This window comes from Mastigoproctus giganteus, chromosome 9 (genome assembly GCF_048544385.1).
Source record: "Mastigoproctus giganteus isolate SK-2022 chromosome 9, ASM4854438v1, whole genome shotgun sequence".
Lineage (NCBI taxonomy): Eukaryota > Metazoa > Arthropoda > Arachnida > Uropygi > Thelyphonidae > Mastigoproctus > Mastigoproctus giganteus.
In genome coordinates this window covers 139,686,885-139,709,238 of record NC_143583.1, presented here as the reverse complement: position 1 = coordinate 139,709,238, position 22,354 = coordinate 139,686,885, and the positions used below count along the sequence as shown (strand labels likewise).

The 22,354-nt window shown below is 37.2% G+C and overlaps 1 protein-coding gene across 2 annotated transcripts in view; it reads right to left on the bottom strand.

Moving 5' to 3' along the window:
• Ssadh (succinic semialdehyde dehydrogenase) overlaps positions 1-22,354 on the bottom strand; it is a 312,458-nt gene that overhangs the window by 178,668 nt on the left and 111,436 nt on the right. For both annotated transcript variants that reach the window (XM_090380984.1, XM_090380985.1), the window contains exon 6: positions 11,948-12,118. In XM_090380984.1, coding sequence (XP_090237110.1) covers positions 11,948-12,118 — 171 coding nt within the window. The remainder of the gene's footprint in view (positions 1-11,947; positions 12,119-22,354) is intronic.

The window sequence follows — 22,354 nt, the reverse complement described above, 5'->3', positions numbered from 1 at the left end:
GACACAGCATGGATTTATTAAGGGGAAATCTTGTCTGAACAATTTGACTGGATACTAGGATACCAGGTCACAAAGAAAGGAATGCAAAAAATAATTTTTATATCATATACTTGGATTTCTGGAAAGCTTTTGATATGTTGCACATTGAAGGCTGCTATACAAATTGGAGCAATATGGCATTAAGGGCAAGTTGCTACTATTGATAAACAGATGGTTGAGTGGGAGAAGACAGTAGTAATTAATGAACGCTGCTCTTCGTGAACTAATGTTATTAATGGAGCTCCCCAGGGTTTGGTGTTGGCAACTTTGTTGTTTTCTATATTTATCAGTGATATTGCTGAAGGTATATCAGGCTTAATGTCCAAGTTTGCAAATGATATGAAGGTTGGCAGGGTTGTTAATGACAGTACGCTACTAAAGGATCTAGAAAAGGATTTTCTAGATCCTTTGCAACAGGATCTAGAAAAGTTGGGCAGATGGTCTGAGATACGACAACTGAATTTTAACATTGACAAATGCAAAGTACTGCATATGGGTACCAGTATCGCCCAAGGTAATGTACCAACTGTGCAGTACTAAACTCAGGGTAGTGGATAATGAAAGAGACTTGGGGGTAATTGTGCAGTCAGATATGAAGTTTTCTGAGCAGTGTAGACAGGGTGCCAGAGCAGCTCATGGTGTCTTGTCAATGATATAGAGGATATGATGTATGATATAGAGGAATTTTTCTAGCAGGGATAAAGAGGTGATTATCTCTTTGTATAAGGCAATGGTGAGAGTGACACCTTGAGTACTGCATACATTTCTGAAGGCCTAATTTAAGAAGGAAGTAGAGCTTTTAAAACAAGTAGAGAAAAGGGAATCGAAATTGGTGAGGGGAACAAAGGGATGCTCTTACCAAGAAAGGCTTAAGTTCTGCAAATTGCATCACCCCGAGACTAGGAACCTGCAGGGTGATTTTACTGAAGTGTATAAGTCAATGGTTGATGGAATTCTTCCTGTTCCTCAGATTACACATGAGGGGGCATAAGTTCAAATGGTGGAAAGATAGTTGTAGAATAGATGTGTGGAAATTTGCCTTTGGCCAGCAGGTGGTTGATTGCTGGAACAAACTCCATCTGTCGTTGTGGAAGTTGGCTTCTTAAATAAATTCAAGGCAGAACTAGATTTGGAGCAAACGGATGGGTGAAATGGAAGGGGAAAATGATTTTTCCCTTTTCTTTTTTTTTTTTGTTGGTGCTGTATAAGCTTGCTTTCTTGCATCATATGCCTCTACTGATGCTAATGCTAATATCTTATGATGGAGGCCTTTAAACTTTTAGATATTGGCTGTATCTTGTGGGTTGGTTACTCACATAGTAGGAAGCCTTCTGTCAATTTATTGGATGATTGTTTCCTACACCAACATGGTAGATAGACAACAACAAAAAGTAATACTCTTGATTTGATTATCAGCAGTGACTCTTCTTGCATTAAGAATCTGCAGATCAAAGACTCACTAGTTTTCAGTGACCACAATGTATTGATATAGGAGTTACTTAAAGATGAAACTACTGTCAAAGGCAAGGGGGGGGCACTTTTACTTTTGTAAAGGTGACTACAGTGATCTTGGACATTTTTTAAATTCTATGCAGTACAATCAACTGATAAAGTTACCGACAACAAATTCGAAGTGGGTAGCATGCAGGGATGTCATTGTAGAAGCTGCTTGGCTTTTTATACAAAGAGACATGGTTCAAGACACAGACCTAAATGGAAGTCAGACGATCTGATGAAACTTGTGGCAGTAAAGAAAAATGCATGGGATGCATATAAATTATCATGATACAGATCTTTACAGTAGATATAAACTAGTATGCAATCAAGTCACAAAGGACGTTAGGCAACTAAAGCTGATTATGAGAAGTCTTTGACAAAGAATGAAAAGAAAAGCAGCAAAGACTTCTTTGTTTATATAGACAATAGAAGGAAAGGGTTGAATTACATTGGTCCACTAGATATGAATGGATTAACTGTTGATGAACCTGCTCAGATTTCTGACAAACTGAATGGGTATTCTGCATTTACATTAACACATGAGGAATGCTTTAAAGATGAGGATGCCAAATATGAGTCAAATTCTGGTAGGGAGTTATTATGGACAAATTATTCTGTGATAACTAAGAAAGAGGAGGAGAAATTGTTGAAGCTAAACGTAAAAAATTTAAAAAGAGGTAAGCAAACCTTCAGCCATGATTATTATGAGAGCATCCCTGGATTCCAATTCTGAGGAGGTCCCTGTGCATTGGATATGTACAAATGTATCTGCAATTCACAAATGGGGATCAACAGGAGACATGAGTAATTATAAGCTTGGTAACTTGGCTTCTGTTCCAGTGAAAACATTACTTCTTTAGTCACTGGCTAAAGAAGTAATGCAGTTACACTGCAATCACAACCATGGATTTGTTATGGGGTGATCTGGTCTGACCAATCTGACTGGATACTATAAACACAGCAGCAAAGGAACTGGATGCAAAAAATAATTTTTATAAGATATACTTAGATTTCAGAAAAACTTTTGATACTGTAGCACATAAAAGACAGCTATACAAATTTGAGCAGTGTGGAACTAAAGGAAAGTTGCCATTATGGATAAAGGATTGGTTGAGTAGGAGAAGACAGAGAGTGGTTATCAATGGGCACTGCTCTCTTTGGACTAATGTTATTAGCATAGTAGTGCCCATTGATAACCACTCTCCCAGTGCTGGGCCCAATGTTGCTTTCTATATTTATAATGATATCAATGAAGGCATATCAGGCTTAATGTCTAATTTATAGATGATACAAAGGTTGGCAGAGTATATAATCACAGTAATCATAGTAGGTTACTGCAAAAAGATCTAGAAAAATTATAAGGACTGGATGGTGGCAACTGAAGTTTAATACTGACAAATGCAAGGTACTTCCTATGGGGGAACAGCAATCTGAGATTAACGTACCAGTTGTGTGTATAACACTCAAGGCAGTGAAGAATTGTTTGTTTTGTTATTTGGCTTTTAGGAGCATTAGCAACTAAGGCCATATTGCTCCGGGAATATGCGGTGGTCATTCCCTGACCTTTCCGCATCCTCAGTATTTGGTGGGCACGGGCTCGAACCCCAGTCTAATCAAGAAGAAGCGTGTGCTACGCATTGCTGCTCCTGCCCACCTATCTACAGAGGCGCCGCAGTAAAGAATGAAAAATACCTGGGAGTAATTGTGCAGTCAGATATGAAGTTTTTTGAGCAGTGCCGACAGGCTACCAGGACAGCTCATGAGTTTTCCCATTGATATACAGGAATTTTGCCAGCAGGGATAATGAGGTGATTATCCCTTTGTTAAAAGCAATGGTTAAATGACATCTTGAATACTGTTACAGACCTGGAAACCGCATTTTAGAAAGGACATGGATCTGTTTGAATGGGTGCAGAGATGACAACAAGATTGGTGAGGGAAGCAAAAGGGTGTTCTATTAGGAAAGATTTTGGTTTTGCAAACAGCAGCATCTGGAAACTATGCACCCATGAGGAGATCTGATTGATGTGTCAAGGTGTTCTGATGGAATCCTTCCTCTTGTCCAGATCACACACAAATTAAGGATGGTTCGGGGTTGAATTTTCCTTCAGCCAGAGGGTGGTTGATTATTAGAGCAAATTCCTATGTGATGTTGTAGATGTAAGTGGAACTAAATAAACTGTTAAAGTCAATAGACAGGTGAAATGGGCGGTGCTGGCTTTCTTTTTTTATAAGCTGAGGTATAAGCTTGCTTTCTTGTATCACTTTTCTCTACTACTATTAATAATAATCCTTTCTTCCTTTTTATAGAGGGTAGCGAATCCATTTCTGGTACCCAATTAGAAGTAATTTCAGAAGCTTTATTTATTTATTTATTTTTTTTTTTTTTGTATTCAGCAGATGTTGTATAAGCTCACTTTCTTGTATCACTTTCCACTACTACTACTATTAATAATAATAATAATAATACTTTTTTCTTCCTTTTTATAGAGGGTAGAAAATCCATTTTTGGTACCCAATCAGAAGTAATTGTACAACAGCTTGTGCAGGGGCAAACCGACTGCATAGATTTTAAATGTTCAATAAATATCCTTATCTTTTTTTATGCCTTTTCAGAGGCAATACTTTCAGTAACTCTTCTTGTCCATCGAAGTCAGTAAATACCATTCTCGCCATAGCTGCCTACTGTCCAGTGTCCAACACATCTGTTGAGTCATTGAACTGCAGTGAGAGGCATTCACACATTTCCAAGTGACTCTTCAGCTGAGTTTGCATGTCACTTGAAATTACTTGTATCCTCCTCGTAACCGCATAATCAGATAACCGCAAGGTCTTGTATTGCCAGTAATAATCTCACACTTGTTAGAAACCCTTCAAAAACGTTATCAGCACCAATCAGGAATGCTTCTTTAAACAACTTGCTACCTTGAAATGGTTTTTCCTTCTTTGCAGACAAATGGAAAATTTTTAAGGAAGCAATAGTGGCATTTTTAGATTTTATCATAGGCATACAGTGAAAATTGACTGCTGGCATGAGAGTTTTGATTTCATTTCCTTTATTTTCTTCTTTCTTAACTCAGATTTAAATGGATAGTTAGAATTAATAGATCTGTGATTAGTCTGGAAATGATGCTTGATATTATGCTTCTTCGGCACTGCAACACTACTACTGCACAATAAACAAACAAATTTACTTCTGATGCAAACAAAACATGTTTCTTCTCACTCAGCACTGAAATTATAGGTCTGTTGTCTCTTATTTTGTCCACTCATTTTGAGGCAAAAAGTAGCACAATTAGTACTACTTTTTGAACAATGTTCAATAAAATAGTGGAAGTATATCCTTTATTGCAAGTATTGTCACATGAAAGCTTACTAGTAATGACTGGAGCAGTATTCCCTCGTGGGCACATGTAAATTACTGCATAAGCAAAGTAAAGTTATGTAAATTGTGGTGTGATGTTCTTCAAATAGGGTACAGGAACTCCTATTCTTTATGCTGCAAATTCAGGTGCCTTTCCTCACTAGTCGTACAGTGCACATCACATGATACTAGCATCTGGCCAGGAGGTAAAGGTAAACTAACAGACTCTGACATGCCTCTACATATGCATTAATTAATGTTAATTCCAAACTTTCATATTACAATCTTCGTTATTCATTATATCCTCTTTCCATAAAAATGTGAGCACCCAAAAAAGCCTTGGCAGGCACAATGGTACCCACAGATATGTTTACGACTACTGTTCTAAACCATTATTTTATTAATCCACAACGTTTTTAACATACAGCCCCATCTTCCATCATGCCTGGGCAGAACTGCACAAAAAAAAAAAAAACATCAGTCCACATGCAATTAATATCATTAGTTTCCACATGAATAATAATAATGCTCTCTTTACCTCCTTTAAAATCTAACAACTAATTGGTAATGTTATGAGTTTATTGGTAATATTATCCAGACAGATATACCATGGGTCTAGTCTACCTAGCATTATTACAAAAAATTTACCTGTTTCTCTGGCATAGAATCCCCCAATAAAACTGTCCATATGAGGAAGAGCCCTGAATTAACAACTGGCATGTTACTAGATACTTAAATTCCTCTCAAGACCCTAATAAAACAAATAAATTTATTTGTTTCTAGGTCATTTGTTCATTTCTTCAATAATCCAACTTCATCTAGCAATGCATCCAGTTTTAGATTTAGATTGGCACATTTCTTGCAATCTGGCACACAGAAGCAATCATCAATTAAACTAGGATTACACTAGCCAACAAAAAATATTTTTTGTTGGCTAGTGTAATCCAAAGAACATATGTGATTCTGGAGGAAATAAATGTACTGATTCCGAACATCACCATAAAAAGTCTGTATCATGTCTACATCAAAAGATGTACCAATGTTTAATGTTAAAATAAAGGGATATATATACATATAATACAAGTTTGTAATACAAGCATAAAAAAAATTATACTATCTCTATAACTCATTTAACTTTCAGCATAACTGTAATTGTCCTTAAAAATGTAATCAGCATGACTGTAATTGTCCTTAAAATGTAATCACCATAACTGTAATTGTCCTTAAAAATGTAATCAGCATAACTGTAATTGTCCTTAAAAATGTTTGCTACTAAGGAATTTTCTCTTCTATTCCTGCTTACTCTCTCTCACAAGGAACCAGCAATAATACCCCCTCATTACAGGATCTCAGTGACCTTGGTACAGCTCACACCTCGCAGATTTTCGGGGAAAAATTCAAGTTCAGAATGAAGAAAATGAATTTTCAACGACATTCGACAGCCCGCGTTTTTGTAGCACTCAAGTAAATTAGAAAACAACATTTCATAGTTTTCTTCTTTCCTATTACCCAAAAAACCATGTACAGTCCATTCCGGTTATTTGGGACACATCGGGACCAGTGCATTTTGGCCCAATTAAGCGGCTGCCCCAATTATCCGAAGTTTCACATATATAGTTAAAAATACAATGTACCCTTCCCCTTTACAATTGATTCACTGTACAGTCAAATCACGTTACGACAAACTCACCATAGTAAAGTACTGTTCATTATATGATGTATAGTAAGCGCCGGTCATTGTGATCACGTTTGTGAATTGAATTTTAATTCTATTAAACAGCGATTCTAATTAGCGAATATAGGAGGAATATTATCCACAGGCTATAAAAACAAAGATATATTAAACACAAATTTACCCTTTATTACCTTACCAATTAAAAAATTAAATGATGCGTGAAAATCGGAAGAATATACGTAATAATCGTAATAATTAATACGTAAATTTAAAACAGTAAAAAGATAAGCAATCAATAACAAAGAACACGGCACACACAAATTGCAAGTAACACGATACACGCAAGTGAGAACGGAGTAATGAGTTACAAAGCTTAAAAATAGGAATGAAGAGAAGATCTGAAAATTAATTTTTTTATATGACTGAAGATTTCATGGAAGCGTAAACACATTTCACCATAATAACCCACAGAATTTCAGCTGTCGGTATTATCACAAATTCAGTAAGATCGAGTTTACTGTCTGTTTATGATAGATTTCACTAACAGAAAAGCCCAATAAACAGGTGACTGCTAATTGTTTTTATTGTTTTATGGTTGTGACCTCCAGAATTTCGACCGAACCACGTGGTACTGTTGGAGACAATCGTAGGGTAATCTCCAGTGCTGCAGTCTCCTGCCCCAATTAAGTGAAGTAAACCCTGGCTATTTTCTCCACTGGTTTCTGTTTTTTAAGATTTGCCCCAAATAAACGGCAGCCCCGATTAACCAATGGCCCAAATAACCGGAATCCACTGTATTACCACCTGTTATTTGGTTTTTTAGGAGCATTAGCAACTAAGGCCATATTGCTCCGGGGATATGTGGTGGTCATTCCCTGACCTTTCCACATCCTCTGTATTTGGTGGTCACGGACTTGAACTCCAGTCTAATCAAGAAGCGCAATACTGCTCCTGCCTACCTGGCTAGAGAGGCACCTATTACCGCCTTAAATGATTGTCAAGCTGCCAATTCAAACTCTTTTAACTGGGTTTCAAACACATCGTCTTTCAAGAGTTTCCTAATTTGGGGTCCTACGAAAATTCCTTCCCTGAGTTTGGCATATGTTAAATTAGGAAACACACTTCTCAAGTATGCAAATCCATTACTTTCATTATCTAGTCCCTTCACAAAATTTTTCAACGATCCAAGTTTGATGTGCAGGGGTGGAAGCTGAACCGTGTTTGATTGCACTAAAGGAATATATTTTACATTACATTGTCCCGGCATGAACTTGTCCCAGTGTTGCACAACATAATGTTCTTCTGTCACATTTTTTTTTTTTTTTTTTTTTTTTTATGAAAACCCCAAACACGAAAGGTATCAAAACCTATAGTACTTAGTACCGTGCATGGGTTGAAGGAGAAGTATGGGGGGAGGGGGACGCTCGAAACTTTGCTCTGGAGACTAAACATGGGTTTCACCACTTCAAGCCTCCAATAAGCAAAGTGGTGGTATTTCACCGGTTGATGAAAGTCATCTCCCACCTACATAGCTGTCCCATAAACACAAAAAACAACAATATTTTGTGACCCCCCCCCACGAAAACCAATAACCTTAAGATCACTGCATATGTTCAAACCATAATCCTCGTATTTTATAGCATGTACAACCTTAGACATGGACTTTCTTTCTTAAGTCCAACTGAATGAAACACAGGAACTGATGGAAATTCGTTGCCATTATGATGCAAATCTGCTTTTAAACTTAATTTTGATGCATCTATGAATAAATGCCATTCATCTAACTAATGCATGACACCTAGTTCTTTCAGAAGTCCAATAATGTCTTTGAAAAAATGTATACTGTCCTCCGTAGCAAAATATTTCCAAAACTTTCTGTGTCTTTTTCGAAACAGTGAAATCTTTGTTCCTGCTGCAAGTATATTCCACTGTTGTAACCTAGAACCCAACAGTTCAGCTTGTCCTATCAGCAAATTTAAGTCTCAAACCAAAACATTCAACTCATCTTGTTTAATTAAATGTACCTCACTACCTGAACTTACTGACTAATAGTCAACATCTTGTAAAGTGGAGGCTTCCAAGGAATCCTAAACTTGAACTTTATCACTATTATCTTCACCACTACTGTTTGGATGTTGTTATATTGTTGTTATTTTAAAGCTATTGGTGCAAGAGCAGCTTAGGCTATAATGCACCTAGCCTAGGTAGGAGAGTTTCGTATGTCAGCATTTTTTCACTTTCCTTGTCGTTTATGGCAGAACCAAGATTCTGCTATATAAATTTGTGTAGCTTCTCTATAAATGGTATACTATTAATTTTATATGTTTCAAAAGTATCCAGTTAACTTAAGGAAGGAGAAAACTTTGGTAATATTTGGCCGATCATCTAAAATTGTTTTAAGCATTAGGTTGTTTTGTTTATTCATTATTGATTGAAAGGCTCTTTGACGTTTTCTATGAAATTTTAGACAGTTCATCATGAAGTGATGTATAGTCAGCGGAACTTGACAGTTTTGGCATTGAGGGGTGTCTTTACCTCTGAGTAGGTAAGAGTGAGTCATATGTGTATGCCCGATTCACAATCGAGCAAGGATCACTTCTTCCTGTCTATTCGATCGGAAGCTAGTAGGCCACGGTCGAAGTGTTTCTTTAATTAGACGAAGTTTGTTGTTAGTCTGATCTAGCCAGTGTTGTTCCCATTGTTTTATACTGCTTGGTCGATCAAGGACTTGTAATCTGTATATGGTATTATGTGAAAGGCATAATCAGAGGTGGAAGCTTCTTTTGCTGCTTTGTCTGCTCTTTCATTTTCAGTTATTCCTGTGTGGCCTGGGATCCAGCAGAATCTGATATTGTGATTTTTTTGTAATAGCTTTGATACTGAAAATTGGATATGTTGTAGGATTGGGTGTCCTTTGGTATTTGCATTCTGCAAGGCAGTAACAGAGCTAAACGAGTCCATGAAAATAATGCTGTTTGCTATCTGTTTATGTTTTATTTGGTTTATAGCCATTGAAATGGCTTGTAATTTGGCAGTAAAAATACTGCATTCTTTTGGGAGTTGTTGGATGAACGTATGATCCTCAAAATGAATTGCAGCTTCTACACAAGTCTCTGATTTAGACCCATTTGTATTTATCTCTGATTTAGACCCATCTGAAAGTGTGATATAGATATTGTTCTTTGTATGCTGCATATAACTGCTGAAAGTTTTTTCTTGATAGAGTGTTTTTCCCCCAGGTTTGAAAATACATATCATATATGGGTTGAACTATGCACCATGGTGGAATGGTCTGTGCAATTGCAGTAGCTATGTTGTCATAATCAAGCTCTCAGCTTAGTAGTAAATCTTCCAGATGGATGTTGGCAGGTTGATTCATCCGTGGATGGGCTTGGTATATGTTTTCCCAGTTATATGAAAACAGAAAATCTCTATTTGGATGATCACTGATAAATTTTATCTTGACGGCATAGTGTAATAACAAATTCTGTCATCTAAGCTCTAATGAAGGTTCATGGGCTTCTGCATAAAGGCTTTGTATAGGTGAAGTTCGAAAAGCTCTGAGTGCTATACAGAGTGCACTGTGGTGTATGGGGTCTAACCATCTCAAAGCACTTGGTTTCGCCGAGTCGTAAACAGCTGCTCCATAATCTAGTTTGGCACGAACTATAGATCAATAAAGTTTGAGAGGTGTATATCGGGCTGCTCCCGAAGTTGTTGCAGAAAGAACTCTGAGAATGTTTAATTTCTTTAAACAAGAAAGCCTGAGTTGTTTAATGTGATCAAGGAATGTTAGTTTCTTATCCAAGAGAAGTCCCAAGAATCTTATGCTTGGTACTACTGGGATAATATGTCCATCAAGTTTCAATTCAGGATCGGGGTGTAGGTTTTGTTTTCTACAGAAGTGTATACACGCAGTTTTTAGTGTGGAAATCAGGAAGCCATTTGTCTGAGCCCATTTGCTTATTGTTCCTTGTAGCTGCCGTTCTATACTTCGCATATTCTGAGAGTGATAGGAAATGCTGAAATCGTCAATGTATAAAGCTGAGTCAACGATTCTTGGAATGTGCTCAGTTATTGTATTTATTTTAATAGCAAAAAAGGGTAGTGCTAAGCACAGACCCCTGAGGCATGCCTTCTTCTTGGATGAAAACCTTTGAAAGGACTGTCTGCAGCCTAACTTGGAATGTCCTGTGTTACTGTTTGGAGAATGGATTTACAACCCTGAGAACATGTCATGATCAGTTAATACTTGGAAAACCTTGGCACAGCCTACAAAAATGCTAAGTGTGCTCTCTGCAAATTGTAAATTGTTGTATCGGAATTTGAACCTAAGAACCGTAGGCAGGAGTCTGATTATGTTTACCACAAGAAAACAGAGGCCAGGATCGATTTCTAAAATTAAGAGAATTAGCTTTATATCTGTTAAAATAAATCAGTATATCATACATTACTGGCTAGATTATGTGAAATTGGCACATGCTGGTAAAATAATTCCCTCTATATTTAATAACTGTGACATGATGTGTAACTATCATGGTGATTTTTGAAATCTATGCATAAAAATTGGTTAAAAACAGCATTTAAATTCTTGGAGGTAAAAATCGTGTTGGCTAGTGTAATCTATCAGTTTGACTTCTGAATATGTCATAGGCTGTATAACAGATGAAATCATGACTCATGGGGGACCCAATTTACAGTCATTCCTCAGTCGTGATATCTTGTGATGGAGCATTCAAAGTGTTCTTACAGCAATATTTTTTTCATTAATAGCAGCACCTAAATTCAAAAGCAATGTCAAGAGATGACAACATAACACAATATTCATTAGGTAAACTTCATTAGTCCATACAGTTTCAAAGCTTCTGGATGCATAGTCTCTGCCAAAACTATCAAATGAGATTCAAAAATATTAGAGTCAAGTGAATTAACTTAAATGTCAAGTTATACATTACTATAATAATATATAAAAAAACATATCTTTAACACTATAATGCAGGAGCTCCCAAACCACTGAGATCTGCGGACCCCTAAAAATATCTATACATATCTAAACACATATTACTTGATACCCCTTCTGAACGTTTTGCAAAACCCTGGAGATCTGCAGACAACAGTTTGGAAAATGCTGCTATAATGAAAGAAATTTTCTGAATTGTAAGAAAAATTTGTAAATGAAATAAACAAATTTCATGAAAATAAAAATGAAATTTAAAATGTTGCACACAAAATGAAATAAATCTAATTTTTTTCTATTTTAAATCATAACAGCTATTATGAATTAAAGGAAGATTTTTATTAATTCTTTAATTCTGAAAATTTTATTCACTCATAAAATGTTTTTAAAGATAAAAAAAAAAAAAAAAACTTACTGGAGTTATGATGGCAGCAACACCTACAGGTTGTCGAATAAAAATTGCTTGTTTACTGTTCGTAGGTGCTGGAACAACATCTCCATATACACGACGGGCTTCTTCAGCAAACCACTCTAGGAAAGAACTGCCATAAGCAATCTCTGTCATAGATTCTTTCAGCGTTTTTCCCTGAAAATATTTTGAACACTACTGTATCAAATAAGTGCAGATGTTTAACCAAATTATAACAAACCCCAATGAATAAATTAAAAAATAGTAGTAGTAGCAGCAGTGGCAAATAATCAAAGAGAGCAAACTTATTTAGCCAAAAAAAAAAAAAAAAAAAAAAACCCCCACACACTTCACCCATCCATACTCTCCAAGAATTTCTCTAGTTCTTCCTAGGATTTATTTAAACCTTCCATTCCCACAACAACAGATGGAAGTCTGTTCAAACAATCAACCACCCACTGGATGAAGGCAAACTTTCAAACATCTGTCCTGCAACCATCTTTCCTCAACTTAAATTTATGCCCCCCATGTGTGTGTGGTCTTAGCAAAAGAAGAATACCATTCAAATTCAGCTTACTTAATCCATTCAAGGACTTAAACACCTCAATCAGATCACCCTGCAGGTGCCTAGTCTCCAGACTTCAATTTGTAGAACTGAAGCCTTTCTAGCTAAGAAAGGCTTCAGTTCTACCCTTTTGTTCCCATGACCAATCTGGTTGACCTTCTCTGCACCCATTCCAGCAAATCGACATCCTTCCTAAAGTGAGGCCTCCAGACATGTATACAATACTCAAGATGTGGCCAAACCATTGCCTTTTACAAGGGGATAACCTACCACCCACAGGATGCAAAGTTTCTATATATCATTGACAAAACCCTTGAGCTGTCCTGACAGCATGTCTGCACTGCTCAGAGAATTTCATATCTGACTGCACCAATTATCCCAGATCTTTTTCATTTTCCACTACCCAGTGTGGTAACACACGGGTGATACATTACTCTGGGACTACAGCCACCCATATGCAGTACCTTGAATTTGTCAACGTTAAACTTCGACTGACATTTCTCAGCCCATTGAACCAATTTTCCTAGATCTTGAAAAGATCTAGGAAAATTGGTTCATCAGAAAAGTTAGACAATAAGCCTGATATACCTTCAACATTATCATTAATAAATATTGTAAAAAACAAATGGCCCAGCAATAATCCCTGAGAGACTTCACTGATACATTAGTCCACAAAGAGCAGTGCCCATTGATTACCACCCTCTGTCTTCTTCTACTTAACCATCCCTTCATCCATAGCAATATTTTGCACTTGCTGCCATAGCCAAGTAGTCGGGCATGAGGGTACATAAGTACACATAGTAATCAAGTCACAAAGTAATCAAGTAATCAAGTCTGTAATTAACCTGTAATCAAGTCATGAAGAAGATTAGGCAATCAAAGGCAGATTATGAGAAATCTTTGGCAAAGGATGCTAAGAAAAACAACAAGGATTTCTTTATTTATATAAACTCTAAAAGGAAGAGGATAAAGCAGATTGGTCCACTTGATATCGATCGTTCGATTATTGATGCAAGATCCTGCTCAGATAGCAAACAAACTGAATGAGTATTTTCATCTACGTTCACACACGAGGAGTTATTAAGGAAGGAAAATGCCAGAAGTTTATCAAATTGTAACAGGGTGCTTAATGATTTTGTAATAACTGAAAGCAAAGCGGAGGAGAAATTGTTGAAGTTAAACATTAGAAAGGCACCTGGAGTGGATGGGATCTATTAGCATTAGCATTAGTGGAAGCATTTGATGCAAGAAAGCAAGCTTATGCAGCATCAGCCAAAAAAAAAAAAAAAAACAAATAATAAATAAAAAATAACCACTTCCACTTCACCCCTCTGTTCGTTCAAAATACCTGTCCAGCTGAGCCTTAAACTTATTCAGGCTATCAACTTCCACGACAAGGGATGGAAGTCTATTCCAGCAACCAACCACCAGCTGGCTAAAGGCAAATTTCCTCACGTCTCTCCTACATCTGTCTTTCCTCAATTTGAATTTATGCCCTCTCAGGTGATTATTCTGAGCAAGAGGAAGAATCCATCAGCATTGAGCATGCTCAAACCATTCAAGGCTTTATACACCTCTATCAGATCACCTCGCTGGTGCCTAGTCTCCAGACACTGTAATTTGCAAAACATAAGCCTTTCTTCGTAAGAGCACCCCTTTGTTCCATTCACTAATCTTGTTGCCCTTCTCTGTACTCGTTCCAGCATCTCTACATCCTTCTTGAAATGAGGCTTCCAGACCTGTATACAGTACTCTAAGTGTGGTCTGACCATTGCCTTATACAAGGGAATAATCACCTCCTTATCCCTGCTAGAATCCTATATATCATCGACAATACACCATGAGTTACTCTTGCAGCCCGTCTGCACTGCTCAGTTATATTAAAGGAGGCAGCAAAGGAACTAAGCAAACCCCTTAGCCATAATTACAAGGGCATCCTTGGACTCACGGGAAGTCCCCATGGATTGGAGATGTGCAAATGTATTCCTAAATTCACAAAAAGGGATCGAAGGGTGACACGAGTAATTACAGACCAGTTACATTAACTTCTGTTCCAGGTAAAATAATGGAGTCACTGGTTAAAGATGCATTGCAGGTCATCTAGACAAGACTGCAGCAATAATTCAGACACAGCATGGGTTTGTTAAGGGAAAATCTTGTCTGACAAATTTGATTGAATATTATGATGTGGTTACAAAGGAAATGGATGCAAAAAATAATTTTGATATCATATACTTGGATTTCAGGAAAGCTTTTGACACTGTTGTGCATGGAAGACTACTGTACAAATTGGAGCAAAATGGTATTAAAGGTAAGTTGCTACAATGGATAAAAGGGTGGTTGAGGGGAAGAAGACAGAGAGTGGTAATCAATGGGTGCTGCTCTTTGTGGACTAATGTTATTAGTGGAGTCCCACAGAGTTCGGTGTTGGGCCCGTTTCATCAATGATATTGATGAAGGTATATCAGGCTTAGTGTCAAAGTTTGCAGATGATACAAAGGTTGGCAGGGTTAGTAATGGCAGTGTGTTACTGCAACAAGATCTAAAAAATTTGGGCAGATGGGCTGCGAAGTGGCAACTGAAGTTTAACACTGACAAATGCAAAAAGTGCTGCATATGGGTAGAAGTAACCCCAGAGGAATGTACCAACTGTATGGTACTACACTTAAGGTGGTAGAAAATGAAAAAGACCTGGGAGTAATTGTGCAGTCAGATATGAAGTTTTCTGAGCAATGCAGACAGGCTGCAAGAGCAGGGCATGGAGTTTTGTCAATGATATAGAGGAATTTTGCTAGCAGGGAAAAGGAGGCGATTATCCCTTTATATAAGGCAATGATCAGGCCACACCTGGAGTACTGCGTACAAGTCTCTGGAGGCCTAATTTTAGGAAGGATGTAGATTTGCTTCAGCGTGTACAGGACGAGCAACGAGATTTGTGAGGGGAATGAAGGAGTCCTCTTACCAAGGTTGGCTTAAGTTCTGCAATTGCAACGGCTGGAGACTAGACACCTGCAAGGTGATCTGATTGAGGTGTATAAGGCCTTGAATGGGCTGAGCATGCTGAATTCTGATGGGATTCTTCCACTTGCTCAGATTACAAACCTAAGGGGGCATAAATTCAAATTGAGGAAAGACAGTTGTAGAATAGTCGTGGGAAATTTGCCTTTAGCCAGCGGGTGGTTAATTGCTGGAACAAACTTCCATCTGTCATTGTTGAAGTTGATAGCTTAAATAAATTCAAGGAGGAACTGGACAAACTTTTAGAGGGAATTGTTGTGTGAATTTTTTTTTTTTTTTTTTTTCTGGCCGATGCTACATAAGCTGATATGCTTGCTTTCTTGCAACACATGCCTCTATTACTATTACATGTTTGAGTGATCGGGGTTCAAATCCCTGATTGCTAAATACAGTGCTGTTCCTCGTATTCTTTAAATCTTGTGAACCCCTCTGACCATGTGGTTGTCTGGAGTATAAACAGAGAATTTATTTGATGCCACATTGGTCCAGTTTACACATCATTCTTTTATGTGCAACAGTAACAAAGTTTTTTTTTTTTTAATTTTATGAAAACTGCAAACACTAGACTTAATACCTCGCATGTTCTGACTGCTTTGGAAGAGATAGAGAAGGAGAATTACAGAAACTCCTAGCATTGGTGTACATGCAAGTATACATGCACTTGCTCTTACTCTTAGTTACCCTTACACAGCCCGTGTATTTACTTCTTTCATGATGACTCCCAGCAGTCCTTCAAATACCCAGCATCTTGTTTTCCAGGGCTACTCCTCATTCCAATAGAAGAAGTGCAAGAATGCTTTCACCTCTGCCAGCGGCTACTGTCAATCTATTAGTCTGTGTATTCCCCCCCCCAAGCTAGCAATTTTCCAACCCACCTATCACCGCCTCGATAGCATCAGCAAATATTTTTACACCCCCTCTATTTAAGTGTATCTCATCCCTGTAAAAACAGTCTCTCCTTTTAACAAGCACGAACCATGCCGAGAAAAATTCTACAGCGTAAAAACTGCACATTGTCTCCAGAGCCAAATTGATTAACAAGGCTCTCAACGTATACTCCCTCCTCTCCCGTCTTGACTGAATTGCAAACACTTTCAAATTCAATCCTAGCTTGTGACTTCTTCCCTGTGCTTGTTAAGTAAGTCCTCAGATCTCTCCTACTCTTAATATCATTAGTGCCAATGTGTACAACAATATCACCTTTTGTGCCCTTATAAGGTATTTGCTCTACAACATCATCTACATTTGTCCCCAGGCAGACATACTATGCTCCTATTCCACGTATTCTTCTTGCACAACGTATTTCCCATTTCCTTGACAATAATCACTAACAATAACCACCTCCTGTGGGACCAGGGCATTCTGCCTTGGAGCTTGCTACTGTGTTGCCTGATGCACAAGTGTGAGCTCTTGTATTGAGTTTGGCAGCTGAGAGCTTGATAGGCCCACCCATTTTAATTCCTTCAACAGCATCAACTCTATTCTTCAAACTCTCATAAACGTCCATCAGAACGCTGAGATGGTGCCTAATTTCTTTACACTCTCCGCACAACACACACACAAATGGCTGTATCATGTCCTGTTCCAGAAAGATTGGCAAACATTGCACAAGTTTCAAATTTTGTTAGGCCATGATCTGTAGGAGAATCATTCCTGTCAGTTCCCCCCCCAAGCCACAGAACTACTGCTACTTTGTGCCCGTTGTTTTGCTGCTTTAATCTTGGGAATGATTTCCTTTTAAATGCAATTTAATTTCTCAACAATGAAAATTAACAAAATTAATCAATTTAATTGATTAATTGACAATACTACATTAAGCTAATAGATTTCTAAATGCAATGATACATATTACACTATTAAGTTTTACATTATACCTTACATTAACAAAGTTCAAGATATAATTTATGCTATACCATTACATCATAGTTTTAAATTAGTTATATCTTTACTAAAAGTAAAATTTCTTATCTAAAAACAAAAAAATATATGCCTAACAAGTGATTAGAACTTTTGAGCTATTTATTTATCACAACTGAACCCTACTATTCCACTGCACCACTAATTACATGTTACGACATTCATGCCAAAAGACCAACACAATAGCAGTACAAATAATAAATCGCAATTTACAAAATCAATATCTAAATTTAAAAATAAGCTAATGAATGTACCTAAGACTATTAAACTATTTGTCAAACACAATTTAATACGTTAATTAATCAAAAAGTGGATAAAGATTTCCAAAAAACTTATCCAGTTCAAAATTCTTCGACTGTTCATGTGCACTGCTGAGATTTTACATAAGATCAGATTTCCTATTTGAAAGAACCATAATCTCTAATTTTAATTGGCATAAACATATGTGTCTTGCCAAAAAATTCTCTCTTTCTCTTTTGTTCGCAGTGTTAGTATTAGCCATATTGTGCCATATAACATATAATAATAATAAAATTAAAAAAATACCTACTTGACTTCCTTCTCATATACCGTATTTCCCCATGATAAGGCGCACCTTTTTTCGAAAATTTTGGGGTCTAAAAACTGGGTGCGTCTTATACAGTGGTTGTAGATTTTTTTTACTTGCATTTCCCGCTTTTTCATGCTTGTTGTCTTTGCACTCATTGTTTCCCACTTGTTACTGGTATATTAGGTTACGTTTTGCCCAGAAATGGCTCAGAAAAGATTTTCGTACAGTGCTGAATTCGAGTTAAAAGTGATCCAGTTTGCAAAAGTGAATGGAAATCATGCTGCTGAACGTAAGTTAGTACTCCTCCAACTGAGAAAACAATCCAAGACTGGCTACGGGAAGAAAAAACCCTACTGAAAACGCCACAGTAGCAGAAGGCCATTAGAGGCAAGTCAGCAAAATGGCCTGATTTAGAGAGGGAATTGAAGATACAGACTGAGGAGCAAAGGGCAATTGGAATTCCTATGTCCACAAAGATGGTTCAAGCATGAGGCAAGAAGAATTGCTGATGAAAAAGAAGTTACTGATTTCAAAGGAGGACACAATTGGTGCTTCAGGTTCATGAAACGGAATGGACTAAGCTGCATAAGCTTAGTCCACACAGATGAGGACTGCATGCTGCATAAGCTTGATTTCTTGCATCATATGCCTCTACTAATGCTAATGCTAAGCATGCGTACACGCACCAGACTTGCCCAAAGGATGCCCAAAAGCTATGAGCAGACGGTCCTTGAATTTCATTGTTTTGTCCTTCAATGTCGGAAGACACATCCATTTGAGTTGGGACAGATTGCAAATATGGACAAAGTCCCCCTTTAATTTGATGTCCCAAGTAACAGAACTGTTGATAATAAGGGGGGGGGGTGAAAACTGTAACTGTGAAGACAAGTGGACATGAAAAGAGCCATTATACAGTTGTTCTAGCTTGTTTGCCGATGGAACCAAGCTGCCTCCTATGCTGATTTTCAAATGCAAAACAATGCCAAAAGAAGACATTCCTCGAGGAGTGATTGTCCACATTCATGACAAGGGTTGGATGGATCAGGATGGGATGAAGATCTGGTTTGAGAAAGTTTGGAGCAGAAGTCCAGGTGGGCTCTTACGCAAACCTGCCCTATTGGTGCTTGATCAGTTTAGGGCACACATAACAAAAAATACAAAGAAGATTGGTGCAGAGCAAAAAAACAAAACTTGCCGTCATACCTGGAGGCTTGACATCCCAGCTCCAACCACTTGATGTCAGCATTAACAAACCCTTCAGAGCTGCCATGAGAGACAATTGGAACCAATGGATGAAGTCTTCTGGGGACAATTTGACACTAGCAGGAAGAGTGAAGAAACCAACTATAGAAGTTTGTACCTGGGTGAAAAGATCCTGGGATAATATTAAGATTGAGATTATTAATATTAAGATTGTCAAGTCGTTTAAGAAGTGTGGAATTTCAAATGCCATAGATGGAACTGAGGATGAGGCAATTGAAGACAGTGATTCGTCATCAGACACAGATGAGGACAAGCTAATGGATGGGAGTTTTGACAGTGATGAGTTGTATGAATTTTATGATGAATAAAACTTGAGTTCAATAATTTTATGTAATATATTTATTTTTTCAAATTTCGGGCCCCAAAATTAAGGTGCATCTTATACATCGGGAAATATGGTAGGTAATTATCCAGCTCACCTCTGAATTTTGCCAAGCTGTCAGCTTCACCCACCCATGGAGGTAACTTATTCCAGGAATTAACACCTGCAAGTTAAAAGAAAACTTCCTGCAATCCAATCTAAACCTCTTCTCCTGTAGTTTGGATTTATGGCCTCAAGTCCTGGAATCATTTATGAGAATGAAAATTTTACCCTCTTTCATTTTACTTTCTTCTCTTACAGCCTTATACACCTTAATCAAGTCTCCTCTAAGGTGCTCTAAGTTACCAAGTTCTGCAGCCCATATATTCAAAGTCTTTCTTCATATGGATGCCTGCCCCTTTTGCCATTCTCACCAGGCAGGCAGGTTTTCTGTCTTTGGATTTTTTCAAGAAGATTGTTGTCTTTTTTAGATGTAGTCTCCATACTTGTTCACAGTATTCCAAAAATTACACAATACTGTGGTCTTACAATTTTATTATACAGTGGGATTATGATACACCTATTTACTTTACAAGCAAATATTCAATAAAAAAATTTATAAGATACAATGGTCCTTCCCTTGCCACCCAAACTACACTGCTCAGAGAACTTCATGTCTGACTGTACTGTAACCCCCAGATCCCTACCCTTCCACTACTGTTTTTAGTTCAACTCCACCAAGTATATCAGTCTATTTTGGGGTGCTACATCCCAAGTGTAAGACTATCAAAGAGGTCTAACTAAATCATCCTGAAGAAATGCTGCCTGGCATCAACCACTCTACCAATCTTGATATCATTTGCAATTTTGACATTACACTCTGTATCCCTACATTGATGTACATTTAAGAAAATCAAAAACAACAATGATCTAAATACTGATCCTCAGGGAATCAAACTTCTTGCCCAATCTGAAGAATAATCATTAATCACAACACACTGTCTTCTATCCTGCAGCCATCTGGCAATCTATCTGAGAATTTTTTCTATGGTTCCAGCATGTTCCAGCTTATATAGTACCCTCTCATGTCACCGATCAAAATGCTTTGCTGAAATCTAAGTAAACAATGCCAAAATTCTTTCCTACATCCAGCTCACGAATGACTGTTCAAATAGCTAAGTTGGTTAAACATGATTTTTTCTTTAGAAACCATGCTGTGTTTCCTTGAGAATTTCCATTTATACCTAAATGCACTCTTGATCATTGCTTCCATGATTTTCTCTACCACTGAAATTGGACTGACTGGCCAGCAATTATCTACTTTATCCTTAGAACCAGTTTTATGTACTGGTGATTTTAATTTTGAATGATTAACCATGCACACAATCCTAAATCCACTGTGCCCCACATCTAGGGTAATCCATTTGGAAATCCTTGAAAAACAATTTCAATAACCACACTCACAAAAACTATCACAATTCACTCCACTTACTATCAGGTTTCTTCTGCATTCTTTTCTAGATTTCTCCTTCCTTCTTTTAAAACAGTTAATTTCAGTATATTTCTGGAAAATATTTTACAAACTACATTGGGCTTCCATACATTGTTCCACACATTTCTTCCAAGCACAGAAATATTTCTGGAAGCCATCTTCTGTCCTTTTAACACTTTGATTGTTTTTTTTATCAGTCTTCAACAGACTAAAAATGGGTTCCTTAAGTATACTTTTCAGTTAAGGGAAGAGAAAAAAAGTCACAAGGAGCTAGGTCTGGTGAATAACATTCACACGTAAGGATTTGTTCTTTGGCCAGAAACTGGTGAACTAAGAGCATGTTGTGTGCTGGAGCATTGTCTTGATGAAGCATTCAATCATCTTTTCATAATTCAGGTCTCTTCCTTCAAATTTTTTACACAGCCTTGTCAAAACTTCAATGTAGTATGTTTGATTGATAGTCAGTTTTTGTGGGGCATATTCAGCCATAATAATTCCTTTAATATCAAAGCATGGTTTTCTTTTTTTATTTTGACATTCTTGTTTTGTATTAGTCTGGGGAATTGTTTTGTCTTCCAGTGGCATTGGACTCTTTTAATTTCTAGGTTGTATTGGAATAGCCAACTTTCATCGTATGTAATTACAGTAATCAGTAAGTCTGGATCTTCTACAATTTTTTTTTTAAAAAACATCTTCACAGACTTGCAATCTTCTCATTCTTTGATCTTAGTTCAAAAATGTTGGCACCATCTTAGCACACACTTTTCTGATGCCTAAATTTTCAATTAAAATTTGTCTAACTATTTCTTCATTCATACTGGGTTCTGATGTAACCATTGTAATGCTTAAATGACGATCACTTCTAATCAATGTCCTTACCCGGTCACATTTTTGTCAGTTTTTCATGGAATACCAGACAGCCTAGTCATTCATCGTCTTCCACATTCTCCCTTCCTTCTAAAATATTTTATGCCATTTAAACACAAGCTCTTGACATAGTATCTTCCCCATAAAGTTTGACATAACTCATAACTTTCAGCTGGTGTTTTCTTTAGTTTTGTTAAAAATCTGAGGTTGATTTGTTTTTCAATTCTTTTGTCTGTCATTTTCCAGAAAACTGTAAAAACACAAGGTAATGAAAACCTATAGATAACTGGGGAAGGGTCAAGGTCAACCTTTGTTTGACTGGTGACTAGTGCTGCATGCATGGTCTCATCATTTAATAGCCACACCTTGTATGTAATAATATTTCAATTCAACATTAGCAAGATCTTTTTCCCAATTTGCCCATAGAGCAATAGTCAAGC